Below are 27,887 nucleotides of genomic sequence, written 5' to 3' on the forward strand. Positions count from 1 at the left end.
ATAATGCTTGCCATGGGCTTGTGGTATATGACTTTGTGGTATACATTAAGCAAAGTTCTTCAACTCCCGTTTCGTTGAGAATTTTCATCATGAACGGGTGCTAGATCTTGTCAAATGATTTTTCTGCATCTATTGATATTTTCACTTTTTTATCTTTTATTTTATTGATATGATTATGTTTATTGACTTTCAAATGTTAAAACATCCTTGCATCCCTGGGATGAATCCCACTTGGTCATGGTATATAATCTTTGTGATGAGTCATTGGATTCTATTTGCTAATACTTTGTTGAGGATTTTTGCATCTGTGTTCATCAGGGATACCATCCTGGAATTTTCTTTTTTTGTGGAGTCTCTGCTTGTGGTACCAGGGTTACATGTGTCTCATAGAAGCTGTTTGGGGATGATTCTGTTTCTCCAATTTCCTGGAAAAGCTTGAAAAGGACTGGCAGTAAGTCCTCTTTATAGGTTTGGAAGAATTCTCTAGTAAATCCATCTGGACCTGGACATTTGTTTTTGGAAAGACTTTTGATTACCATTTCAATTTCCTCGATAATGATAGGTTTTTTCTGGTATTCCAAGTCTCCTTGGTTCAGCCTTGGGAGGTTATAGGAATCCAGGAACTTATCCATTTCTTCTCCATGTATTCATTTTTCTCTTGTTTTGTGGCATACAGACTATCAAAGTACTCTCTGATGGTCTTTTGAATTTCTGTGGTTTCTGTTGTGATGTCCCTCTTTTCATTTCTGATTCAGTTTACTAGGGTGCTCTCTCTCTTTCTCTCTTTCTCTCTCTCTTTGTGAATCTTGCTAGTTGTTTATTGATCTTGTTTATTTTTTCAAAGAACTAGATCTTGGTTTCATTGATCTTTTGGATTGTATTTTTGGGATTCCAGCTCATTGATTTCTGGTCTAGGTTTTATTATTTCTTTCCTCTTGCCTGATTTGGGCTCCCTTTCTTGGTCATTTTCTAAGATCTTAAGCTGAGAAGTCAAGTTTTTTATGTGGGCCCTTCCTTCCTTCCTGATGAATGTTTTTAGAGCTATAAACTTTCCTCTTAACACTGCTTTATCTGTGTCCCACAGGTTCTGGTAGCTTGTGTCCTCATTCTCATTTGTTTCCAGGAATATTTTCATTTCCTCTCTAACCCATTTGTTGTTCAGCAGTGAACTGTCTAATTTCTGGGTCTTTGATTTGATTCTCCCTTTCTGTGTGTTTTTAACTTCTATTTTCAGTGTATCGTGATCAGAAAAGATGGTTGATACAATTACTGTCTTCTTAATTCTGTTTTATGATCTAGCATGTGTTCTATCTTGGAAAATGTCATGTGCATAGGAGAAGAATGTGTTTTTGGTTTGGGGGGCATGAAAATCCCTGTGTATATCTACTAGCCTATCTCTTTCATTTCTTTCTTCAGATCCAGTACTTCCTTGCTGAGTTTTAGTTTCATTGATCTATCAAGAGGTGACAAGGCAGTGTTGAAGTCTCTGACTATTATTGTGTTCCTACCAATGTCCTCCGTGAAGTCTATTAGCAGTTGTTTTAAGTATTTGCTGGCCCCTCATTGGGTGCATATATGTTTAGAGTATAATGTCTTTTTGATGTACATATCTCTTGATTATTAAGAAATGGCCTTTGCTGTTCCTTCTTATCTTTTCCAGCCCAAAATCTTTGTTTTCAAATACTAGTATAGCTATCCAGCCTTTTTGACAGAGTTTTACTTAAAGAACTGCTTGCCATCCTTTGACTTTGAGTCTGTTTTCTCTGACTATTCAAATGTGTTTTCTTTTTTTTTAATTTTATTAAATCACATTTTTTTAATTTTATTGATTTATTTGGGATTTATTTGGGAGTATTTTGATTGGGGTAGACTAGTGAAATATTGGCCAGATGTGCTTCGGGTATCCAGACTGCCCTTGTAAGAGTTTGGTAAAGGAGACTGAAACAAGGGTTCAGTGCACTATGAAAGGGGAGATTAACTGGTAGCCAGGTGGCTGCCACCAGGAGACTGTGCCCCACACCACCGGTGTACCTGGGGGAGAAAGGTTTATGCGTTTGGTCACAGTTGAGTCCCACTGCCGGCACACTTGTAAAGACACAGATGTCCCCTCTCACCTAGGAGCTCATCTGGGCCTGAGCTATTATTTCTTTTCCTCAGTGTTCCAAATCTGTCATTTTAGAGTATTTATTTTTCTTTCCATTTGCAAACATCTTTTTTTTTGTTTGTAATTTGGTTTTATCTTTTGACTTCTACTCTGTGTGTGCGCATGTGCACGCATGCGCATGCTTGAAATCAGATACAAAAGTTTTTAATATTGAGTTTTATATGTATCATTTTATCATTATCATATCTTAGAAACTTATATTGTTTATTTCACCCTCGTTCCCTTCCTCCCTTTCTTCCTTTTCTTCCTTCCATAACTTCCCTCCTTTCCTTTATTCTTTGTGTTTTCATCATATTTACTTACCCATAGTAGAGAATAGATCTTATTTTCCTTCATATGTCTATCCAGATAATACTTTGACCTGCCACTTTATTTATCACAGAGTTTCTTTAACACACTAGAAACAAGAATGTTTACTTCCAAACTGTAAGAAATAGTTCTTTTGGTACCTTCTTTTTGGTACTTAGGGGTGGGTGTGGGTGTGGGTGTGTGGGTGTCTCTTGGAACTTTGAATGTAGGCTTCCAGTACAGATTTTACTGAAATGTTCTAGTAGCATCACTACCAACCATACTGTCCGTTGGCCGTTAGTGTGCTCCTTGGGATGCAGGGCAGATAGGACACCTGTGCATCTTTGAGTAGAAATGTTTGCATGCCAGCCAGAGGAAAAGGTGCATGTGCATTGGTGAAGCTTCCCTAGTGAGGCCTGGGGAAGGCCTAGAGACACTTCAGATTAAAGGGTCGCAGTGGGCCAGCTCACTCAGCCCACTGAATTTTTCTTTTTAATCACTGTAAATTGCAAGGGTATAATGTTATTCATGACTGAGTTTCAGGCGTACAGTGTTCAAGTGTCAATCCCTTCACCAGTGTCCCCTACTTCCCTCCCACCACACCCCACCTTGCCATATGGCAAGCACATTTTTTATTTCTTCCCTCTTCAGCACTGTGGTTTACAGTACTGTTACTGATAGGGTATCATGCATGTCACTTGACCCCTTTCAGCACTGCCTCCTCCTTCATTACATGAAGCAACTGAATCCCTTCAGCTGCTTTTTTTTTCTGGTGGTGGGGCACATCCAGTGATGCTCAGAGATCACCCTGGTAGTGCTTGGGGTGAGAGGGAACTATATGAGATGCCGAAGATGGAATCTCATATGGTTGCATTCCAGGCAAGCACCTTACCTGCCGTGCTATTAGCTTCTGTTTTTCAATCATATTTTAGTAGTATTTTTCTTTCTACTTTCTTTCTTCAGTTGGAAGGGATTCTTTTCAGGTTTTTGATAAGGATATGAGCATTTCCTGCCTAAATAAGTTCTCCTTGTGGTATCTGCATTGCCTCTAAATAGGAGTTTCTCCCAAGGGTCCTAGCTGCCTAGGTTTCAGTCTTGATGTTTGACTGCTACAACTCTGACAAAAATAAAAATTATGATGATAGGACCAGTTCATGTGCCATCATAACATACCACATCTTTCTCTATTCCTGTATTTATAGAGAAACTGTGCTTGGAAAATGAGATAAATTAAATAATCAATTTCTAATCTTTATCATTCTCTGTAGATATAAAGGAAAGCCAGTTTAGAGAATTAACAGTGAAAACAACTTTGAAAGGCAGTTATAAAGTAACAGCTATTGTAGAGCATGCTTTTTTATATCTTTGACCTCAAATTCCATATGAAGAGAGAGTGAAAAAGAGAGAGCTTGTCAGAAATAAACCTGAAGGACTATTCCTAGTGCCCATTACAGGCAGGTCTCATGCAGGTGGTTCTGTGTGTGTGTGTGTGTGTGTGTGTGTGTGTGTGTGTGTGTGTGCGCACGCGCGCGCACACACATGCATACATACCCCATTGATTTTGTAGGGATTCATACAGAGCACTGAGCCCCTTCCCTTCTTTCTTCTCCTCTTGCCACCCACAATCCATCCTGAACCTGGAAAATAATCTCTTCAAGAGACATAAATCTTCAGCGTCACCGCACTCAAACAACCAGGCCAGATTTCATACCTCTCCATGCCCTGCAATATTTTTCATAGTCCCACAAGCCTTCCTGCCATCCCACCTCAGCCACCACACCCTCTGTGATTCTGGGTCCTCCACTTGCAGTAAACTGCTTGAAACTTGAATGATTTGAAATTTCCTCCAGTTGGGCAGAGAGGATGCTGTTCTGTCACAAGCCTGACACCCTGAAGGACCCAAAACAGAGCTCCCAAGCCAGGCTTCAACTGTGATGGGTCAGCTGAATGATGCTTCAGTGTAGATTGGTGCAAAAGTTGTATGGATTCCACTGGAACTCATCTTTACCTTGGGAACATCCCATTTTTTCCCTGGCAATGAAAAACATCCCCTTCGCTGGACAGCGGATGGCAGCAGTGAACTTCAGCTCCTGTCAACCAGAGGATGCAATTGATATTCTCAGTAGACTGAGTTGACCACTCTAAACTGAAGCATCATTCTTTCCTTCTCTGCAGTTCTTTAAATTTTGAAACAATTCAAATTATAGGAAATTCACAAGAATAATATAATAAATTCTGGTATATATTTTACCCATGTATTACCGTTGTGAACATTGTGGATATATTTAATATTTCTGCTTCTAGCCTTCTTACCCATATACCCACACTTCATTTTTTTCTGGCTTTTGGGCAACACTCTTTGGTGCCAGGACTTACTCCTGGCTCTGTGCTTAGGGATCACTTCTGGTGGCACTTAGAGGACCATATGGAGTGTTGGAGATCAAATCTGGGTCATACACATGCAAGACCAGCACCCTATCTGCTGTACTGTCACTCCACCTCCTCCCAACCCTTTTTTTTCTGACCCATTTGGAATTATGTTATTCTTCAACAGTATTTCAGCACAGAATTTCTCTGAGCAGAGAAATAATAAACACAGTACTATGATAAATTTGGAAACTTAGCATTAATGAATTCTAGCTTCTAAAGTGCCCATTTAGTCCAATTTTACCAAATATAAGCCTTCATGCAAATGAGAATTTGATAGTCTCTCTGCCAGTGTGTTTCTGTCATTTTTGTCTTCCTTTGTCCATAAGTGTCATTGGCGTGAATCTGTCTGTCCAGGAAAGACTTCATTTGCACACTTTTGGCAGGAGCCCCCAGGTCCTGCCAGTGTAGGTCAGGTACCTCCCTAGGTACCCGATGCACTAGGTTGACTTGAGCACATGAAGGAGAAGGCGTACAACAGTGTCTTTATTATGAAGTTACTATTTTTCTCTTTGTAATAATACCAAGGGAAAGGTACTAAGAGACAGTTGAAAGTAGCCCATTTACTATCCAGCTGTGCTGTTGTTGGCACCCCTTGAAAACTTCTTTCCAATGGGAATTTTTGGCAATCTGCCACCGATGGTTTTCTGTTCCCTCCTTCCCTTTCTATTTGTTTAACCTGTTTTAAGGAAGAACTTTTTGTTTTCTCCCTTCTTTAGCAATTCATTTGTTATAACACCATTATGTCCCCGTGAATTGCACTTAAGCCAAGCTCCTTTTTGAAATTATCATTCTTTAATGTTTTGTCACAAAGCAATCCAGCTTCATTGTACTTCCACTCTAGCACTGGTTCCAGCAGAGCTGCACAGAGTCTATGGGGACTCTTAGTGGGGATGACAGTCCTCTCTGTCACCTGTCTCCAAGGAAGGAGCTCCCGTCATAGTCACACTGAGAAAGTGTGCTTTAGCCTGTCTCATGTATGTAATATGCATATATAGACATATATATGCACGTATATATAAATATATATACATATATGTTGTCTACATTTTGCATTTACAGTCAAATTCTTTTCCCTCCACAGACTTTTTCTACTTCGTGACAGTCAGAGTAATCCAAAGGCATTTGTACTCACACTGTGTCATCACCAGAAGATTAAAAACTTCCAGATCCTGCCTGTACGTATTGGTATCTTTATACTAACATGCTTCCTGGGGAAGGAGGGCTAGAACCACACCACACAGTACTCAGAGGCTATTCCTGACTCAGTGCTCAGGGGACAATATGTGGTATAGGGAACATAGAGCTCCCCAGAGCAGCTGCGTGCAAGGTAAGCACTTTACCTCCTGAATCTCTGCCTCAGAGCCCCTGATTTTTTTTGAAGTTTTAAAAAGATAAATTACATGACTCTAGGTTATTAAATAATTGGCAGTTCCAAGCTCTTAGATGAGGTAGGTTAAAGAATATCTTGAGAGGTTTGTTATTTAAAATTGGGAGCAGTGTTTCCCTTGAAGTAGTACTGAAAATGGAAGTATTGTGCTATGTGATTGCAGCTTCTGGGAAGAGCAAGGTCATGTGATGTAGATGGGCAGTGTAGCCAGAAGCCAGGGCAGGAGTATGCCTGGTCAGCTAGAAAGACAGGCAGAGAATAGCATTGACTCTTGTGACTTTATCCTTCAGCATTAAGAAGAAAGGCATTGTATAGCAGATCCAACTGTTATGACTTCATAGCTGCTATGAATATAATTTCTGTACAGTAGTTTCAACTGTTGGAACTTTATTCCTATGATGAAAACAGGTATCAGACAGTGAGTTTGACTGTTGGTCACTTGCCTTCTGTGTGGAAATGTGTGATTAAAGTGGTTTGTGCGAAATTGAGACAAAAAGGTTTAGACAACTGACCAGTGATTACATAACCTCCCAAACAGAAGCACTGCTCCTTCACCTTCATCCCTGAATTAGAAAACAGATTCGACCTTTGAAAGGTTCCCAAAACATCACTATCAAATGTATTAGATCATAGCAGTGTTTTTCTTGAAGTATGGTTAATTATTATCAAACTAAACACTTTCTTTGGTGCCTTGTAAGTTCAGATTTCTAGTTGTAGTTTGGATATTAAGGGGGGAGTTGTCTCCAAGAATTCAGTGTTTAGTTGGGAATAAGAGATACCAAATAAATCTTAAATGTTTTCTTAGTGAATTGGTAAGTCCTTAATAAACTGTTTCTTGTGGGACCCAAATCCTGGAGGTAATCTCCTGAAATAAGGTAGCCAGATTATTGCCCCTCAGAAAGTTGATTCACAAAATGAAGGTCTGAGAAGTCTTGATACTCTGAGTGCATCTGTCTCAATAGACTTAGGGCTCAGTAGCAGACCTGGCGTTTCCCAAAGGTGCTTGAGCACAGCACCTCAGCTGACGGCCTCAAGAAAGAGGCTCTGACAGGAAGTACACACAGCAGACTGAGAGGGCTCCTCAATCACTTCTGTGAACTTAGAGAACCCCCTGCTGAGCAGCATCTGTGGCCAACCAGCCACCTACTGCATTTGAGTGTCGCAACCACAGCTCTAAGGGATTCCCATGAACCAGGATGAAGAATAAAGTTTGGTCTGCCAACAGGCTTCCCATGCCCCACAAAAGACTGTATATAAACCTATAAATTGGTTTTGGAGAAAAAGTTCTTTATTCATGACTGTATAGGTTTCTGCATTGCATTTTCTTCTTCACACTGATGTTTTCATTCTCTTATAGTCTTGAAAAGTACTACTAGATGGTGGGCATACATATGTAATTTCATTATCCCTAAATCACCCCAGTCCTGGGTGTACTTTAAGGACTATAGTTTAAAGCTTACAGCACAAGACTGGTTTCTGGGCCCCAAAATGACCATGTGAGGTGCCTGTGATTCTGGTAGGATCAAGTTTATTACTTGACAGATTCAGAGCTGCTCTTCTCCACGTGACTCTCCCACTCTGCTTTGTATTAAAGTGATGGAATTTAAAATTCATTGTGTTAAATTAGATGTTAGGAATAGAATTCTTTCTGGTAGATATTATAGAGTGCTTTCACTTGAATATAAATAGATACCAAATCCTCCAGATCCAAGGAAGGTTAGATTCTTATAGAAATCTAGCATTTGCTTCATAATAGGCAAAATATAATTGGGGAGGTGGTGTGGCTGAAGAAATTCCCCCATGCTAGGATTACAGTTAGGATCCAGAGTTTCATACTTTTTCTTCAGGCCCATCTGTATGCGTGGACACTCAAAGGTTAACTGGACCACCTCACTCTTCCGTGGACTGTGCTGTCTGCATGGATACTCTAAGGCCATCTGGTCAACCTCAAGTGCAAAGGGAGCCAGCACTTTAAGAAATGGAGAATAGCTTGCTTGGTAGTCCTGAGTAACTGAGCAGTGCCCCGGCACAAACACTTCTTTCTTTGACCTCATCTTTCCCATCCCTTACTGCCTTGTAGCTAACCTTGTTAACCCCTCATGGAATCATTAGAAACCAGTTATAGGCAGAGATAGAGCTAACTCTGATTGTGAGTTCTATTGTGCTCCCTGAAGTGTGGCATCTAACATGACAGGAATTCTTATGTCTCTCCAGTGCGAGGATGATGGGCAAGTGTTTTTCAGCCTTGATGATGGGAATACCAAATTCTCTGACTTGATCCAGCTTGTTGACTTTTACCAGCTAAACAAAGGAGTGTTGCCTTGCAAACTCAAGCACCACTGCATTCGCGTGGCCTTATGACCTCAGATTCACTCTTGGCTGAATACTGGAGAAAGTTGACACTGGAATGAAGGAGAGAACATGCATCTATTCTACACCTTCAGAATTGGAGGAAGAGTGGTTCATTCGGTGCCAACCGACCAAGATTTTACTAGTTTGTTGGACCTGACAATGACTTGCTGCTTTTGATCCAGCGAGATTGCTTCCTCTCTGCTGACCAAATCAGGGAGGACAAGAAAGAGCAAGCGCAAATTTGAAACTAAACTGGAATGATCATCTTGGCTGGGCTGCGTAGGAACAAGAATCAGAGAGAGTCATTGGAAAAGAACTATTGCCCTGGAATAATCTTGACAATTAAAACTGATATGTTTACTTTTTTGTATTGATCACTTTTTTGCACTCCTTCTTAGTTTTTAATATTGTATTCAGCCTATGGTAGGAGGGGTGTGGCCTTTCAGCACATACAAGGCAAAAGAGTGGCAGCCTTAAGAAATTGAACAGGGGCCCCCAAGTCTTTGCAGAGGGTGATTCCCACCCTCTGTAGGTCACGTGGGTAGACTCAGCTCCCAAATAATGAAGCACCCCCAGTTCTTCCCAGTATACTTGAAGCGCTCCTTTAAAGAAAAAGGTGTCACCTGTGGTAGGTATTTGGCACGTTGTGTGGCCCATCAAGTGATCAGTCTGTCAGTTTTGTATGCACAGATGTCCTATACTATTTTTATGTCTTGTCTTCCACCATTTAGGAGACTTGATTTCTTTTGGAAACATTTCTTCACTGTTCACAATATGACAGGGCTGAGTGACCTTGCTCTGGTGCGATGCAGACCAGCCTTCTGGAGCTGCACACAGTGTCCACTTCCTATGACGTGGACGCCATGCTGCGTTGCCCGTTCTGGAACTGTCACTGCCTTTCCCTACAGGGGTATGAGTCCTTTCACAGCTACTCTCCCTCAGGGGACTAAAGAACCTAAAAATATCAGAAGTGGCATCTGGTTGCTCAGCTCTCTGCAGTGCCCCATGGGTTTCTATGGTGATAAAGATGAAAAGGGCACAGCCACAGCCTTGTCTCAAATGGTCTTTGCTTGATGACCTCTGTCCTGCTGAAAACCCCTGTAGGCCAGTGGATGTGAGGCAGCCAAGGCTCCTCCTCTGTTTGGTTTACAATCACAAGTACCTCACAGCCGTGTGGACATTGAAGACTTGTGTGAACACAATACTGCTTCCTGCTCAAGGAGCTGAGTTAGATGGGGCCTGAACTCTCCCCAGAACCGCTGCCCTGTCCCATTAGCTGAGTCCCCAGGCATGAGAATTGGACAGGTTTGCCTTGCATCCCTGCAGGGCAGAAAGGGCTCTCTTTATAAGCATACCTACAATGACGAGAAATGGTATCTCTTTCTGAGATTGCAGTCCTTAAGGTGTGCCCTGGAGGTGTGCTAACCACCAGACTGCCTCAGTTTCCACCCACTGCAGTACCCCCCCAAGGAGCTTCCACGTGGTGTAGAACCCTCATACCAGGCTTAGTGCTACATCTCTGCGGCAAGTTATATCTAGGTATAGAGACACTGTATTTTAGTTTACAGACCACACTAGTTGAGTTTCATGAAATGTCTACTTATACAAATGAAGAATTTTTAGTAGAACTTGTTTTTAACCACAAAAATTTAATTGCATTTTCTTCTTTCATAGCCAGTTAATCTTTGAAACCGTTGAATAGTAGGTCATTCTTGAGTTCACACCTAGCATGCTTTCACTGAACTTGTCTTGGGGACTGATGGTTCAGAGACACTGTTAAATCATTTTTGTCCTCACTGGTCGGAAGTAAAACCTTAAGAAAAATAAAATAAAGAAGACCTCTGATTTCTTTTTTCTGTTTACATACATCAGTCTCCACCAGTGAGATGAGACTCTCCTGCCTCTCCAATAGACAGCTAGTATTGCAGTATTTTATATTTATAGATATGCATTTTATTTAATAGAACAAAAGATTGACTCTGACTCACAGTTTTATATGTAGCTGGTTTGATGTAGTGTTTTGTACCTTCCAGCTGAAGTGAATTGCTTGAGAGTGTAAACTTCCTAGCAGTTTCCATAACCCCTGCTGCTGCCCTCGAGATGGGCAGCTGGGAATTCCACCGGAAACAGCCAGTCCCTCGAGGGTGCAGGTTTCCAGCCCAGCCAACCAGGGGCTGAAGGACATTCGACTTTTATTTTTGTATTTAAATGATATGAATGTAAACGGGACAGCTCAGGGTCATTTTGGAGCCTGTTGACTTTATTTTTAATCGTTTGCCTGTGATTTTCTTTCAAGTGAAAACTCCAACAGTCTAAAATACGTTGAGAAGAAAGACACCAAATATTTTAGGTATTGGAGTTGCATAGGTGAGCTCTGTGACCTTAGAGATCAGAGTTCCAGAACATTTATTTTGTTTGCTACACTTTGAAGAAACATGTGCCTCAGTCTAGATGTTTTGTCTCGTATCTGCACTTAATACCTGATAGTTTGACCAATCAGTGTGTCCTTTCAGTGCGGGGTTTATAACATCACAGCATCGCCACTGTGACCATGTAAACATTTTCAGGAAATGCAGAAGGTATTAACTTCAGAGACAAAACCTTTATTCCATGTGCTTTGCTTTATTCTGTACATAACTCTTTGACTTGTGTACTTAATTGTAATCTTTCCGGTATTTTTGTACAAATAAGGGACTGATGTTCTGTTTCTTGTAATTAGAAATAAACATGAATACAGTGTTCTTCATTTTCCATTGCTTGTCTTGACTCTTTATAAATTGTAAGACACTCCAGCTAGCCAGCCACTAAGAACCTTTGGAAATAATTTTGAATATTAATATCATGCCTCTTTCCATTTGGTAGGAACTTAACTGAGCCGCTGAAACATGGATTCTTCTTCCAGCCTGCCATATTTGCAGACTCACCAGCACTGTTGCTCTGCTCCCACTGGGGTCCCAGAGCCTCAGTTGGCTTCTTCCTGCAATTTCTTTCAAAGATCTCAGGAATTTAACAAACAACTCAGGAAACTCAGAAAAGTTTCATGTCTTCCCACTGCAGTAGGAAGGGACATGAAACAGAAATTAGCAACATAAAAATTAGGGAGATGAATAGGATGAGAGTATATGGAGAGGGGCTGGAGTGATAGTACAGTGGGTAGGGCATTTGCCTTGCACGTGACCGACCCAGGTTCGATTCACAGCATTCCATATGGTCCCCTGAGCACTGCCAGGAGTAATTATGAGTGCATGAGCCAGGAGTAACCCCTGTGCATCGCCAGGTGTGACCCAAAAAGCAAAAAAAAAAAGTGTTTGGAGAAAACTCATTGACTTAAAAATGATTCTTAAGGACTGGAGCGATTGAACAGTGGGAAGGGCATTTGCCTTGCATGCAACCGACCCGGGTTTGATTTCCAGCATCCCGTATCGTCCCCCGAGCACTACCAGGAGTAATTCCTGAGTGCATGAGCCAGGAGTAACCCCTGAGCATCGCCGGGTGTGACCCAAAAAGCAATAATAATGATAATAATAATATCACGGTCCTCCCGTTGTTCATCGATTTGCTCGAGCGGGCCCAGTAATGTCTCCATCATGAGACTTCTTGTTACTGTGTTTGGCATATCAAGTACGTCACGGGTAGCTTGCCAGGCTCTGCCGTGTGGGCGAGATACTTTCGGTATCTTGCTGGGCTCTCCGAGAGGGGCGGAGGAAATAATAATAATAATAATAATAATAATAATAATAATAATTCTTGAATGGCCAAAAGAAACTCTGGACAAAATAAAGATACATAACTGAATGGGAGAATATATATGCACGCAATACATTAGATGGAGTAATGCCAAAAATGCATAAAAGTACAGCTCAGCAACTAAAAACCTATTAATCGCATTTGAAAAATGGGGAGAAGAAGAAAAGGACATAGGGGTGGCCTATAGACATACTAAAAAGTCTTTGTCATTTATGATATCACTTCACACCATTGAGAATGGCATATATTGAAAAAAAAGAAAATGGTAAACCTCAGGTGTTGACAGGGATATAGGGTAAAAGGAACCCTCATTCACCATTGGTGGGAATGTACTTGGGTTCAGGCTCAATGGGAAAAATATATATACAATATGGATATTTCTTTTTTAAAAAAGCACTTCTGTTTGGCCCAACTATCCACTTTTAGGTATTTACCCTCAGAACCCAAAAACATTAATTCAAGAAGATGCACAAGTACGCTAACTTAGTGCTTAGTATAATAGCCAGGCTATGAAAACAACTCAGATGTCCAACAAACAAGTGGATAAAGAAGGTGTAATATATACAGTGAAATAATATGGAGTCACAAGAAATGATCAAATAGTTTGCTGTCTGCCTCATGAGCTGAGGGAGAAAGCAGCTGAAATAGAGACAGGATCACTAAGACAATGATGGGTTGGAGGGATCAATCAGAATGGGAGATGTGTGCTGAAAGTAGATAAAGGACCAGACATGATAACCTCTCAGTATCTATATTACAAACCATAATACCCAAAAGGAGAGAGAGAATATGGGGGAAATTGTCTGCCATGGAGGCAAGGGGAGGGTTGAAAAGGGGTCATGTATGGGTAACGTTGGTGGTGGAGAATGTCCACTGGTGGAGAGATGGATGTTTGATCATTGTACGATTGTAACTCAAACATGAAAGCTTATAATTGTATCTCACAGTGATTAATAAAAATAAAGTTTGCTGCAAGTTTGATAGAACTGGAAGGTATCATGTTAAGCAGATAAGTCAACAGAAACAGGACACATGTCGGATAATCTCTCATCTGTGGCATACAGGACAAAACAAGGAAGTAGGGATAACAAACCTTTGGCCCTGGGCCACAGAACAGAGGGTGCCAAGCTAAGAATGTGTTGGAGTGAATGGGTAGGAATGATCATGTGGACTGGAAGTAACAGACACTAATGAGACTCTTGGGCACTGCAGTGTTGCAAGATGAGGTCGGTGTATCAAAAGCAAACCACATAGCCTAAACTAGTTTAAGCAGCCATGTGACCACCTCTTCAAGACATCAGGAAATTTAGCTTCTCCATTTGGTGGTAATGGAAGATTGAGATTGGAAAGGCTTAGGATTGCATTCAACTGTGATGAAAGCAGCCTCAGAACAGAGTGCTGGCATAATCTGCACAGCAGCAAAGGACCTCAGTGCTTGGGACCTGCTGCCACCTGATAATGGAGGCAGTGCAGGGCCTGCTCTGACAGCAATTTCCACACACCTCAAGCACCCCAGCCCTCATGAAAGGAAGGGAACCAATCGCTAGGCTTGTTCAGGACCCAAGCCCCCCAGGTCTCTACCTGGACTCCTTTCCAGGCTCTGCATCAGGAATCTGCACTGACTCCCTCTGAACTCCTTTCACTGCCTACACTGTCCAGTGGAACCTGTGATCAGAGCTTTCCACAAAGGATGCTTTTTGTGGCCCCAGGTTTCCCTCTTCCCAACACGCACACCCCAACCCGCCAGCCTTTTCTATCTTGACCCTCTCTCACTGGCCAAGCAGGACCATGAAACTAACTCTATTCATCTTCCAAGGGAGGCACAAACAGGAGAATACATGTGCCGTGTAACTGAAGCACATTAGCTTAATTAGTTTAAAAGTAGATGAGCGGATCACTTTGTCTTTGATCCTGTATCAAATTCAGTTGACAGAAGCACTCAGACAACAGCCCCCCTCCACAGGGGTCTATTCCCATTTGGTATGTCAGTAACTCCCCATCACCCTGCCCAGACAGAGTTCTAATCACTCCTGAATTTTAAAAATAATAATAATAATGGAATTGGAAGCAAGAAACTCAGAGACAAAGCATTACAAATAATAAAGGACAGAGTATTGCTTCTTTTTAAATTTTTATTAGTGAAACACCATGAGGTACAGTTGTAGACTTACAATTTTTTGTGCTTGGGTTTCAGTTATACAATTATTGAGAACCCATCCCTCCACCAGTGCCCATTCTCCACCTCCAGTACTCCAGTATCCCTCCCACCCAGCCCCCCATCCCACCTCACCCCTGTGCCCTGTGGCAGGGCATTCCCTTTTGTTTTCTCTCTCCTTTGGGGTGCTGTGGTTTGCAAAAGAGGCATTGAGTGGCAGTCATATTCAGTCTAGAGTCTACTTTCACCAAGCATCTCCCATCCTGGGAGGAATCCTCCCAACACCCTTTATTTGGTGCTCCCTTCTCTGTCTGAGCTGCCTTTTACCCTAGCATGTGCAGCTGGCCTCCAAGCCATGGAGTGAACCTCCTAGTACTTATCTCAGTTATTCTTGGTGTTAGTCTCCTATTTTGCTACTTTATATTCCCCAGATGAATGCAATCAGAATATTACTTCTTAAATGAAAAAGAAATCCGGGATCTAGTAAGTTTCTAGTAAGACTTGCCACCTCCTACTTTCTGTAATCATTGTTTAATCCTTACTTTCTTATTCTACAAGTTTTGACCCCTTTTTGATTTTCTGAAAGTGTCCATATTGGCTTTTGAATTCTTTGATTGAAATCTACTGTATGCAAGCTATATTGTATTGTGACCCCATAGTCATAAACTGGTGGTTTATGACAAAAGGCTGGCCGCAGTAATAGTACAGCAGATAGGGCATTGTCTTGCATGCGGCTAACCCAGGCTCAATCCCCGGCATCCCATATGGCTCCCCCAAGCTTTCCAGGAGTGGTTCCTGAGCACAGAGCCAAGAGTAAGCCCTAGGCATTTCTGGATGTGACCCAAATACCTAAAACCAACAACAAAAACGTTTTCTTAGTCTGCTCTTATTCTGTAGTTTTTGGTCACGAGACAGTCTAAGCTGATTTCATGACCTATCAATCGATTGAGAACATTGATTTGAAAAACACTGAGTTGGAGAAAAAAGTTGGAGAACTGACAGCAACCAGTGTAAAGATGGAGTATTCAGGACAAGGTAATGCTAATGAAAGCACTGAAAAAATAATGGGGCTGAGTAGAGATTTTAGAGTCATCAACTGTTTTTTGACAAAGGAGCAAAAGCAGTACAATGGCTAGGAGAGAGTCTTAAGGAGGTGGTACAAAAACAAGTGGATATGCACTTATAAAAGCATCAGGCTAGACACAAATTTTCTACCCTTTACAAAACTTAAAATGAATCAGAGACCTAAATATTGAAACTCCTAGAAGAAAAAGTCCCAAACAATATATATGTATGTATATACAAATATACATACATATATATAAATGCATGTAGGATTTGTCAGTGACTTCTTAGCTGTAACATCTAAGAAAGAAAAGAATTGATAATCTGAATCTTAATTAAATAAAAAAAAAACTTGGAAAAAAAAAACCCACAGAATTGCTTTTCTTGCCAGCCCCTAAACAAAGTGGCTTTTCCAGGAAAATCTCATTTCCTGACATTTCTCCTCTGCAGTCCAGCCACACAGAGGCTTCCCACCACCCTGACCCCCACAGCTGCAGCACAGTCCCACAGCCATTTCTCTTTTGATTTTTCTCTCCTCCTAGAGTCTCCTCAGTCACTCTCTTGTCTCCTGTGAATCCTGAGTGTGTCCCTACGTTCATTCCCAGAGACCCATAGGCCTCCCAAGATCCAGTCTGTCAAGCCCTGGTTAGAGACACCGCCCTCCCTTGCTGGGAAACTGTCTAGAACTCATCTCCCTGCCCCAGGCCCTTAGCACCTGCTGAGTCCCGCACTGGGCACGCAGGCACCAGGAAGACCAATTCCCAAACCCTCATCAGATTTCTCGTGTCCACATAGTCTTCTATGCACATACATTTTTATTATCTTTAGTTTTTCTAGGAATTTGTCAAGTTCCCATCCTCAATGGGCTGGAGTGATAGCACAGCGAGTAGGGTGTTTATCTTGCATGAGGCTGACCCAGGTTCAATTCCTCTGTCCCTCTCGGAGAGCCTGGCAAGCTACCCAGAGTATCCTGCCTACACGGCAGAGCCTGGCAAGCTCCCAGTGGCATGTTTGATATGCCAAAAACAGTAACAACGAGTCTCACAATGGAGACGTTATTGGTGCCCGCTCAAGCAAATCGATGAACAACGGGAGGACAGTGTTACAGTTCAGTGCTACTCTACGTTGTGGTCACTGCTCCCCAGCATACCTATCTTAAACCCTCCCCCATCCTCAATATTGTTCTCTGCATTTTAATTGTCATTTCAAAGGGTTGAGAATAAAGAAGCTGATACATACTGAATGCTTGTGGGCTGACTGAAAAGATAGAGAACATCACCAAGGCAGATTCCCAGTGTGTAGAGGGGATATTTATGGAATCACCTAATGAGGCGGAAGCATTGGAATAAGGAAAACTTGATGCATGGAAAGGAGGTTGAATTACAGCTACTGGCCATCTGAGTAGAAGTAATAGCTCCAAGTTGCTAAGTATTGTGGTGAGACAAAAAGGCTCTTAAAAAAAAAAACAGTTCTCCATTCATTGTTTAAGTTTATGTCTCTAAAAAAAGATTTTAACTTTTTAAAAAGAAATATTTACAATTTAAGGTGATCTCTATTTATGTAGGTGTCACTACATAAAAAGAAAGTTCTATTAATTTCACTACATGAAGAATTCCAAGAGAGAGAGAGAGAGAGAGAGAGAGAGAGAGAGAGAGATCTCCTAGTTGGGATGATGGGGCCAGTGGGGAAGAAACATAGTAAAAGCAAAACAAATGGTCAAAGTTAGTGGAATTGAAAATTTTGTCTATTGAACTAACTTTGTATGGGTGGGGGTTTGGGAAGGGCCCTTAGGACACTAGTGGAGCGAACAGGCTGACTGGTGATGGGCTGGTGTTGAAATGATGTCTACATGAAAAAACTGTGATTAACAGTATTGTCAATCCCAGTACCCCAGTAAAAACTAGTGATGTGTGTCGTGTTGGAAAGATGTGTGCATGAAAAGTACAATTAGCAGTGTTAGAAATCCAAGAACTTCAATAAAAAATCAGTTTTAAAAAAGCTTTCTCTGGTGCACCAGGGATAATCAAATTCCTGTAGCACTGCCTTAAGATTTCCGTGACCTTTAGCACTATCAAAATTAATGTTTAACTGCATTTGAAGCTGAAGATGCAAGTGCAGGAGAAAGGGTACAGGAAGAGAACCCTGTCAGAACATTAAGGCTCCGGCTGCTTCTCCACAGTTGCTTCAGTCCTAGCGCCAGAGTCTCCTGAGGGGAATAGGCCTGCACGGAGTTAGAATTTCCAGCAAGTAAGTCCCAGTTTTATGCTTTAGCAAATTGTTATGACGGGAATGGAAACACTTGTACTTTGACTCTCAGTCTCTCAGCACTGAAGCTGTGCCAGAGGTTAACTCACTCTGGCAATGGAGACTGTCACTGGCCCACCACCTTCTCCCCACTGCATCCAGCAGGAGCAGCTTTCTGTGCAAGGGATTGAGACTGACTCACATGGTAAGCTCCAGTGTGTGGCCAGGAGGTGCTGGCAATGGTTTTATAACTTCTTGGTAGCAAAACCAGGATATGCCGGAACTCAGCTTCTCCCAAATACTTACCACCAGAACAGACTCCATTTTCCTGAGCTTCCACTTCTTCCTCCATGTAAGGAAGATTTCAATAAGTGCCAGCCTTGTCAATCTTTTGTGCAGATTGAAGCACATAAAAATCTATGGGAAGGGCTGAAGCAATAGCACAGCGAGTAAGGTGTTTGCCTTGCACACGGCCAACCTGGGTTCAATTCCCAGCATCCCATCTGGTCCCCCCGAGCACCGCCAGGAGTAACTCCTGAGTTCATGAGCCAGGAGTAACCCCTGTGCAAGGTCGGGTGTGACCCAAAAACCAAAAAAAAGAAAAATCTATGGGAAATATCAGCACATGGGTGATAATTTTAAAATATCGACCCTTCTCTTATCTTCATTACCTCTGCAACTCTGGGCAGGGTTCTCTTCATTGACAAATGGTATAGCCCACTTAGAGGTAAGTCAGAGTATACTATGTATACTCTGTATACCAACTGGAGGAAATTAAAGGTCTTTGCTAATTCATCATTCTAATTTAGAAGATACGATTTTGAATAGACATTGTCGCTTCTCCACGGAGTGTGAGATAAACCATTAACTTTGGAGTGTTTAGTGTTTGTTGGGATCCACACTCTTGATCTTTGATTGTTTCCTATTCCACAAATGAGAAAATTGAGAAGAATTGAAGAACATGTTATATGAGCTCACAGCTAGTAATCATGACATAAGCACTTAAAATGTTCTTTCTCCAATGTCTGTCACCTACTTCCTTACAACTTAAGGACAAGAATTATATTCTTAAAATACATATTATGTCCCAGACACTATACTAAGTATCTCATCAAGGACTTACTAGAATTCTTTGGAGATCAGGGAGTAGTTTCCAAAGACTTTAGACAGAAGGGCAGGGCTCTTGATCAGGAGGGGACAGGGGTAAGGGGGTGAGAAATGGCAAAGGAAGCTCCAGCTCACACTTGGGAAGTGGAAGTATGTGGCTGTACAAAGGGTGAAAGGTTCTAGTTTCTAAGGGGGAATTAGAGGGCAGAAGCAGGTCAACTATTGGAGGTCCAGAGCTCCCAGATCTGCAGTTCCCTGATAAGAATCCATCCACAAAACTTTGAATGTCTTTGGCCTTGCTTAGAGATTCAGTGCAATGGGTTCATGACTAGGGGACTATTATTCCTGAGCAGTTCATTGTGGAATTCAGTCTGTTTAGTTGGAAAAGATATAGAACAGAGGTACTCCACAGAGCTGTCACTCTGGTGGACTCACAGAGAGTGTTTGTGCTATTTCAAAGTCAGAAAGTGTTGGTGCAGCGTCAACGCTAAACCATACCCACCAGACTTAGACCACCACTAAGTAGTCTGTGAAGAAGCGGTAATGTGCTATGATGTCATTCTCATCTTCACTCTCCCTGGCAGGTGAAAAAACTCAAAAATGCTGAACTGTAGGGAAAAACAGCTGTACCCACATTTTAACAAGAACATTGCAGTATTCTATGAAATCATTCATTGCCATAAAAGTGATGGAGCGTTTCAATCCACCAAGTAGATAACACAATTTTAAACAAATATACAACTAATGATAGAAGAGTCTTAAATATAGAAGACAAATATTAGCACAACCGAGGGAAGGAATCCATGAATTTGTCATCATAGTGCATCACTTTAATATATCTTCAATAATTATAGGAAACTAGAAATATATCAAGATCAAAATCTGTAAGTGTTTATAAAAGTTTTCTAAGTGTGCATAACAGTTGGTTTGTTGGACGTGTGGGACTACTCAATAATTAGGGAACACATTTTTTCCCAAGTGAATATTAAAGATTTACAAAAGCTGAGGATGTAGCACATATAATGTAAGTGCGAACATTATCAGGAAATTGCTATCACATAAAAATCGCCCAAATTACAGCTAAAGAAAATTAAATTAGGATTTTAAAAAATTAAACAAGCACTGCTTTCTATATGTAAAATTGTTTTGTAAAGCTACACAGTTAATGAATCAAATGAAAATATTAAATAATATCATACTGAAAAATGTCACATTAAAAAAGTTGAGACATTGAAAGCAGTGCATGAAGGGTGGGATTGACTGGATAAATGTGATTCTATAATGATATATGCATGAAAAGTATGATTAATATTGTGAATCCTGGTGCCTCAATAAAAAGCACTTAAAATATAAAGCATGTGAGATGGAAAAAGAAAACAGTGCGTAAAAAATATAAAATATTAAATGGTTTTTAAATAGAAAATTGAAGGCCCAAAATTAGTGAAGCTATTGCTCAATTAAAGATGTTTGGAAAATAGTAACAAAATAAACCTAAAGATAGTTGGATATAGGCCAAGTAGTGCATTTGCCTTACATGCAGTCAACCCAGGTTCATTCTTCCATATTCCATGCCCTCGAGGAGTTATACCTGAGTAAATAAATTAAAAAAATCGAATACAGGCAATAACAGGGATCAAGATCAGGAATTAGAGAAAAATGATGGATTCAGAAGAATCATCAAAATCATACACTACTGGACTATTTTTATGACTGGTACTGTACTCACAGTTTTGACAATATTAGCTATAGACAAAAGTCATGGGAAATAAATCAATAATAGTGTCACAAAGAGAGGATCGTTGTTATCTCAGCGAGCTAGTGTATAATGAGTTTATTATGAAAAAAAAACTTACCATTAAGTTTAAATTTTTGATGAAATAAGATCAAATTGGGTTTAAAGAGTGAGAGAAATATTTTTAATTCACCCAAATATGTGGAAAGAGGTAATAACTTTTATGTATGATTTCCAATAAATACTCTTATGACTGCATATTTTCAAATCTCCATAAAATCTGAGTCCCAAAAAAACTGTTTCAGAGAACTTTTTGAAGGATTTTTTCTCAAATCAGTTTAACAAATCAAATCTGACACTAAAACTGTATAAATGCAACTTTGCTCATATAATAATGACAAAATTTATGTTACAAAGTGTTAAAGCATAGAATGACAGCTGTACAGGAGTTAAGGCACTTGCTTTGCACATGGCCAGTCCTGGTTCTATCCATGGTGTCACATATGGTCCCTCAACACCAGCTGAGCTGAGTCAGGAGCAGCCTCTTAACACCCTCAGGTGTTGCCCCAAATCTCCCCTTCTGATGCTGATACATCATAGTTTTATCCCAAGCATAAAATGACTACAAAAAAATACTAGTAATTTAGTGAAATAAAACCATATGAGTTCCTCCTGATGCAGAATTTAACTGATGAAATTAAACTCTTTTTTAAAAAAATAGGAATAAAAAAACCAATTCTATAAGAATTTTCAATAAAACTGCACTTTCAATAGAGATAAATTTGAGACACTGCTTTTGAATTCAGATTAGAGTATTCTTTCCCTTTGCTGCTGCCTCACAATGTTCTGGAGGCTTCGAACAGTGTCAGTCACATGCAGACTAGGTGCCAGGCATGCTAGGGGCAACACTCAAGGACAGACATGTATTTCATTCTAATAGGATTGGTTTATTGAGTTAAACAAATCAAATGAAATATGCTAAAATTTTATACAAAAAAAATTTTTGTACAGTTTCGGTTTTTAGATTCATACTTCAGTGATGAAATTAAGCACTATTTCCTCTGTTGCACTGGTTATATTTAAAAACTCAGTAGTGCCGCAGAGGGGAGACCAGGCGAAGGTGCACAGGAAAGCAGGAGATTCGGCGCGTTGGACAGACAGACACCAACACAAGAGAGGCTGAGTGCTGCTGCGGTTTATTGCATCCAGAGTTCTTCTTCTTATACAGTTACAGAAACAACGTGGCAAAGCACACATTACATCAGACCATGGGTCATGTTCCCAAGACATCAAGGGGCATGTACACGTTCTGTTTTAAGATTAGGGCAGAAGATCCGCTTGTTCCAATAAAATATCTGAGTGAAATATTATGGTCCTTATAATTCCTTTATTGTCTGCTTTTACTGACATTTAAGCTTTTATTTCCCTAAAAACGCTTACCCATAAACTAAAAAAAATCAGGACTTTACAAAAGCTAATATTAACTCCACTTTACTAGCAGGTATATAAAAATCAGGACTTTACAAAAACTAATATTAACTCTACTAGCAAGCATCTTTCCAAGGCCAAAAGTTAAATCCAGATATCTAACAAGCAGGCTCTTATTCCCACAGAATGGCAAGTGAAGACTGCATGTCAGAGGCTCCTAGAAAACAGAGAAAGGGGGCTGCCGGAGGCATAGACCCGTGGGTCGCGAACCTCCCATTCCCAGGGACCCAGGCCCTTGCCTGAGCCCCCTTGCAGCATGTTGCTACATGGGCGACGCCGTTGCCGGCGTGGCACAGTAGCAAGTGTATCATGGATGTGTAGTCAGCCAGCACAAGTCTAGACAGTATGACAAAACAAGAAAAATAAATAAGGGCCAAAAGATAGTAGAGCTGATGGGGTGCTTGCCATGCACGGGCCCTGAGTACCGCCAGATATGGCCCAACAACAATTTTTTAAGGAAAATGAAATTAAAATAAATGGACCATGAGCTAGAGATGTGGCTCAGTAATGCAGACATACTTTGCAATATGAGATCCTAGGTTCAGTCCCTGGATCAGGGGGGCAAAGGGCAACATTCTTACAATTTATAGATCATATCATTGTGCTAAAATCCAGCTGAACTAGCAAATTATTAATACTCATCAGAGAATGTAATAAGTGCAGAGAATTGATTGTAGTTCTGGACTTCAGTCTCCAGTAGGACTGGTCTGTACCTGGCATCCACATAGCCCACTGAGAACATAGGCTCTTTTTCCTGAATTTCTGGACCCTCGACTTCCAGCTTCTCTGTCTCCTCAGCCCTGCTGTGCCCTAGCAGCCCTCCTGTTGGGCGGTGGGAGCAGGCTGCTGGCGGCAGGGGTGGAGGGAGAGGCAGCCCGCTGGGTGAAGAAGGAAGCAAGCTGTTCTGATTGGCTTTGGGAAGGCGGACAGTGTCTACATAAATGGCAATCACATCCTCTGTGCCTTTTAACTGTCACCGAGGAGAGAGAGCAGGGACAGAGATCACACAGCCCTGGGCCACCCGTGAGTATTGTTCTTTGTCCCTGTCGGCTGAGGATCAGGCTTGCTGGGGAGCCCCGACTAGATGCTGTGAGGTGAGAGGTTTGCCTGTTGAGTTCAGGCTTGGAGGTGAGAGGTTTGCCTGTTGATTCCAGAGGTTGGTTTTTCTCTTGCTGAGACTGTTTGCTTCTGTTTGCTAAGGGAAGCGCGGTGGAAAAATTCTTTTAGGAAATAGGTGCAAATCAAAATCACTTTCTAACTCAAACTTGTGATGGTTTTTTAGCTATGTCCTCAGAAACATTACAGCAGTGTAGCAGAGTAGAAATGACTTTCCAGTAGACTCAGGGTACATCTAGCTAGAGCCAAGGGAAGCTGTGAGAGGAAGTGGAAAAGGTGGGTGAGGCTGTTGGGGAACAAACCCCAGTTTGCAAGGGATGCAGAGAACAACAGCATCTTCATACCATCGCCGTGATACTCGCCTTTACCATCCTCCCTGGACACACACAGAGAAGGTGCTCTATACCTGGGAGTTACATTATTACTGATTTTGCCTTTTTGCTTTGTTGTGGGACCATATTCCTAGTTCTACACTGAGTCATCACTCCTGGGGTGTCTCAGGGAACCCTCTGGGGTGCCAGGGATCGAACCCAAGTCAGCAGTGTGAAGGCAAAGCCTTACCGGCAGCACTGTCATTCTGGCCCCAGGGAGCTATGTGATGAATGGTTCACCAACAGGTGAGAGCAGGAGAGGTCAGGGATGCTACCTCACGCTTCGCCATGCCGGGCATGGCTGTGTTCTTCATCTCCAAGGGGAACTCAAGCGGTGATCTGTTTGTTTCCTCTCCGTCAATTTCTCTTGTAAATGTTTCCAGAGCCAGGTTTCTTACAATTGATTTTTTCATTTGGACCAGCAGCAATTACCCTTCCACAGAGAACTGAAAGCAAAGCGGATAATTAAAGCATAAAACCTGGCCTCTCGCAGTTTTCAGGGGTGCCTATAGAAACAGAATCTTTGCTTGGGGGAGCTGTGAAGTCTGGCAAAGAGAGCAGCATCCTAGGACCGTGGAGACGGGAAAGACAAACAGTGTCTGCATGTTTTGAATTAAATTATTACAATGTAGGGAGTTGCAGTAGTGTTAAAATCTGCTTTTAAAAGAGAATGGTGCGAATCTCTCTCTTTCATTTTTTCTGTACAAAGAGTGTTCCTCTGCCCAGTCAGTTTGATCCAAATATGTGTTAAAAACCGTTTCTTTATATCCACTGGTCAATTTCAACATGTTAATGATTTGGAATATTTTTACCCGGTAGTCTTAGAAACTTCATTTTAGTCCAGTGATAATAGCAAGGAAGGTTCTAGAAAAAGATGCTATTTTAGAAGACATGACCTGATGTTTGTCTGATGTTCATAGGCATGCCTGGAAAAAGATACTCAAGGCATTTAGGGCAGGAGCCAAGCAAATGGTCTCAGAGAGGTGGATGGAAGACCCCTAGGGGCAAAGAACATATTGGAGCCCTTGTGTCAGAAGGAGCCAGTCTTACATTCCAAATATGGCAGAATGTCTATGGAATCACATGTGGGCTGTGGGGACTTGAAGCAGTCACCTGCTTCCCTGAGCCATTCGCCATCTCTAACAGCAGAATATTGCCATTTTGCTTTTGTAGAGTACCTAGAGATAAAGTGCTTACACTGGTTCCTGGGAAGAGGGCTCAGAAGCCTCCAGGGCTACTTTCCCGGGCTGAGCGCAGGTGGGGCTCGGCACTCTCCTCTGGAACAACCCCACCTGCTCCTGCAATGAGCAAGGGGCAGAGTCCTACCACACCCTGGAGCTAGACTCTGCCTCTCAGTCCTCATCAGAGTCTCCACTGCAATGTGGGGGCTTCTACCCTCAGCCACGTCAGGTGTGCCTGGATGCCCTCCCTTGGGTGTTGGCGAGGAGGCTGTCCTCACATCAAGATTCTCACTGCCATTATTTTCCCAGCTTGTATGGACTCACCTGGGTATATTAAAACTCTCTGGTCCTCATCTCTTTGGGCTTTGGTGAAGTTTGAGATTCAAACAGTGGCTGCTGAGGGTGTCACAAGGACTCCGTCTTACACAGGCTCAGAAGGTTGAACAAAGATGATTTCTTTGGGTTTTTTAGGCAATAGGGTGTGGCATTTGAGTGCCAACATGTCCTCAAGATTTGACTCAGGGCATCTCTGATGACAGCTTGTTAGCAAAGCATAATTAAACCAGCAACTGTGCTCAAGGAGTAGTGAATTGAGGAGTCAATATTTACCACAGAGTTTCTATGTAGGGAAAAATGGACCTGTCCAAAGTGTGTATGAGTGTATACTACATAGATGCACCACGGCAGATGCTGTGTCTATAATGAGGGTAAGTCAGCATGTGACATATACATACACATATAGATATTAGGGTTGCTCTGAAAGAAGCAATCAATAAAAAATAATTTAATGTCTATGTCTATAGAAAGGCAGATGGTAGAGATCTGTGAAAAAGCAGTACTTTAAAGCTTTAAAAAGAGTACTTTCCCCTCTAAGAAAAAGTTTCTTCTAGGGTAATATTAAAAAAATTAAATTAAAAAAGTGGAGGAAAGTTAAAATTATAATTACGGAATGGTTCTTATTAAAACTTCTTAGAATAACAACAATGAACTGATCCGATTTGAATGAGCGAAAATGGATAGGGGAGCTTCATACTTACCATGCTTGAGAAAGATGATATTTTTGTAGCATTTTGGGGGAACAGGGAAGGGGGAGAGGGAAGAAACCTGTCAGCATGCAAAGGAAGTATGAAACACTTTCATTTCCAAAGGGAAATTGACATGATGGGGGAGGGGATGCCACGCCCTATCCCCCTATGATGCTCAGGTCTTTCTCCTGGCTCTGTACTGAGAAGTTTCCTGGTGGGTTCAGGAGATGGTATAAGGTGCCCAGGATCAAACTGGGGTTCACCGTGTGCAAGGCAAACACCCTACCCACAGTACTATCTCTCTGGCCCCAGGAAAATTGACAGCTTTGAGGAATAAATTCAATAGGAAAACAGCAACTGGACACCATGGCTCTGAGGTATTATGCCGTTTGCACAGGAAACCAGTCATCTCAGAGAGGCATGGGGGGAGGTGGATGGAGTCTAAGAATATGGTGAAATCCTTAATTAGAAATCAATAAGGGTGACTGTGTGCCATGTCACATAGTCCTGTCATTCTGCAGATGCAATATAGCAAATGACAGGTGGTATTGTTAGGAAGAAGTGATTAGAAGGCACCAAATAGAGGTTCTGATATAATTATATTTGAAATGTTTTAGATCAAGAGTAAATTTCAAGATAATCTCAACAAGTCTAACATCATTCCCCCCCACCCCCACCCCCGTTCTTTTGAAGTGACTAGGCTATAAAATTTGGTCAGCTTTATATTCCATCAGAACACAATTGGGATGGGAGAAGAACTAGTAGCATTTTCCTATGGGAGGACGCAGAAATTCATGGCATTCGTTCATTCTTCACTTACCCTGTACAGACAAAATTGCCAACCAGGAAAATACTTAGATGGAGCACTAATTATTAAGTAGGGAAGGAATGAAATACAGCGGTGGCAACTTTTTTGCTATTTCCCTTTAGGAAAGGGACTCTCACTGAAGTTTGAGCCCTGCCTGTGTAGACCCTTTCTCTGGTTCCCTGGTGTTCTACTCACAGCCAGGTGACTTACCTGTCAGGAGAAGCTTCAACCTTTCCATTAAAACACCAATGAAAACAAACACTAGAGCTAGGATAAGAGACCTGGCAGGTATGAAGCACTGGTCAATCCCTAAAACTACAATCAAATTAAAACTAAATTAAATTAATAAAAATAAATATAAGGGCTGGAGCAATAGCACAGCAGGTAGAGCATTTGCCTTGCACATGGCCAACCTAGCATTATAGCCCATAGCACATAGCCCCCATCATCTGAGTACAGAGCCAGGAGTAACCCCTGTGCATTGCTGGGTATGACCCAAAAAACCAAAATAAATAAATAAAATATAAAATGCTAGTTTCAGGGAATTTGCTCAGAGGGGTGAATACAAGCTTTATCTATCTGATCCCTGAGCCATTCAGGGCACAGAATGGTCCCCTGGACCCTGCTGCAGGTGACCCCTGAGCACAGAGCCAGGAGTAGCCCCTTAGCACTGGCATGGACTCCAAACAAACAGGCAAAATTACCATGCCAGACATAGCTTGATAGTATAATTGCCTTCTGCTTGCAGAATCTCAGTTGCCCCTTTACATAGAAGGAAACGGACTAGAGAAGCCACCAAGTCACCTCCTGCCTCATGCCCCAGGCTTCAGTCTCAAGATCAGATCCCCAAACTGTTCTTTCTGCTCCCCCTGGGTCCCCACTGGCAGTCTCGGACAAACACTGCAGTAGTAAAGAAACTGAGACTGCAGAGTACACAGACCAAGCTGGGGAGAGGGCGTGAGACACTCTGCAGTCAGCTCGGCTGCTCAGTCCCCAGGGGAGATAGGGCACTTCTCTCAGATGTGGCAGGGCACCCAGGTACCAAGGTGGGGTAGGAATGACAGCACCAAATACCCAAACAACAGCGTCAGCAGACCCAAACTTTAACAGTCAAATCTAGAGAGGTGCCTGTGAAGAGGGCAGGCTGAGGGGATTTGGGGCACAGAGGTGGGAGCAACCCTGAGAACATTGGTGCAGGGAAGCATTGATGTAATATTGTACATCTAA

The 27,887-nt window shown here is 41.8% G+C and overlaps 2 protein-coding genes across 4 annotated transcripts in view; both read left to right on the forward strand.

Annotated features, from left to right (window-relative positions):
* The window catches only part of GRB10 (growth factor receptor bound protein 10), a 182,496-nt gene extending 171,124 nt beyond the window's left edge, over window positions 1-11,372 (forward strand). Inside the window, exons 16-17 of the mRNA XM_056137982.1 lie at window positions 5,964-6,057; window positions 8,484-11,372. Coding sequence (XP_055993957.1) covers window positions 5,964-6,057; window positions 8,484-8,630 — 241 coding nt within the window. The 3' untranslated portion in view covers window positions 8,631-11,372. The remainder of the gene's footprint in view (window positions 1-5,963; window positions 6,058-8,483) is intronic.
* A 6,335-nt stretch (window positions 11,373-17,707) lies between these two features.
* Window positions 17,708-27,887, forward strand: part of DDC (dopa decarboxylase) — a 100,420-nt gene continuing 90,240 nt past the window's right edge. The window contains exon 1 of one of the 3 annotated variants that reach the window (XM_056137965.1): window positions 17,708-17,835. The gene's annotated coding sequence lies outside the window, so the exon portion shown is untranslated. Of the gene's footprint in view, window positions 17,836-18,014; window positions 18,038-23,020; window positions 23,183-27,887 lie in introns of those variants that run through there. The other 2 variants (XM_056137968.1, XM_056137967.1) reach the window with 2 other exon arrangements.

This window comes from Sorex fumeus, unplaced genomic scaffold, assembly GCF_029834395.1.
Source record: "Sorex fumeus unplaced genomic scaffold, SorFum_2.1 ptg000128l, whole genome shotgun sequence".
Lineage (NCBI taxonomy): Eukaryota > Metazoa > Chordata > Mammalia > Eulipotyphla > Soricidae > Sorex > Sorex fumeus.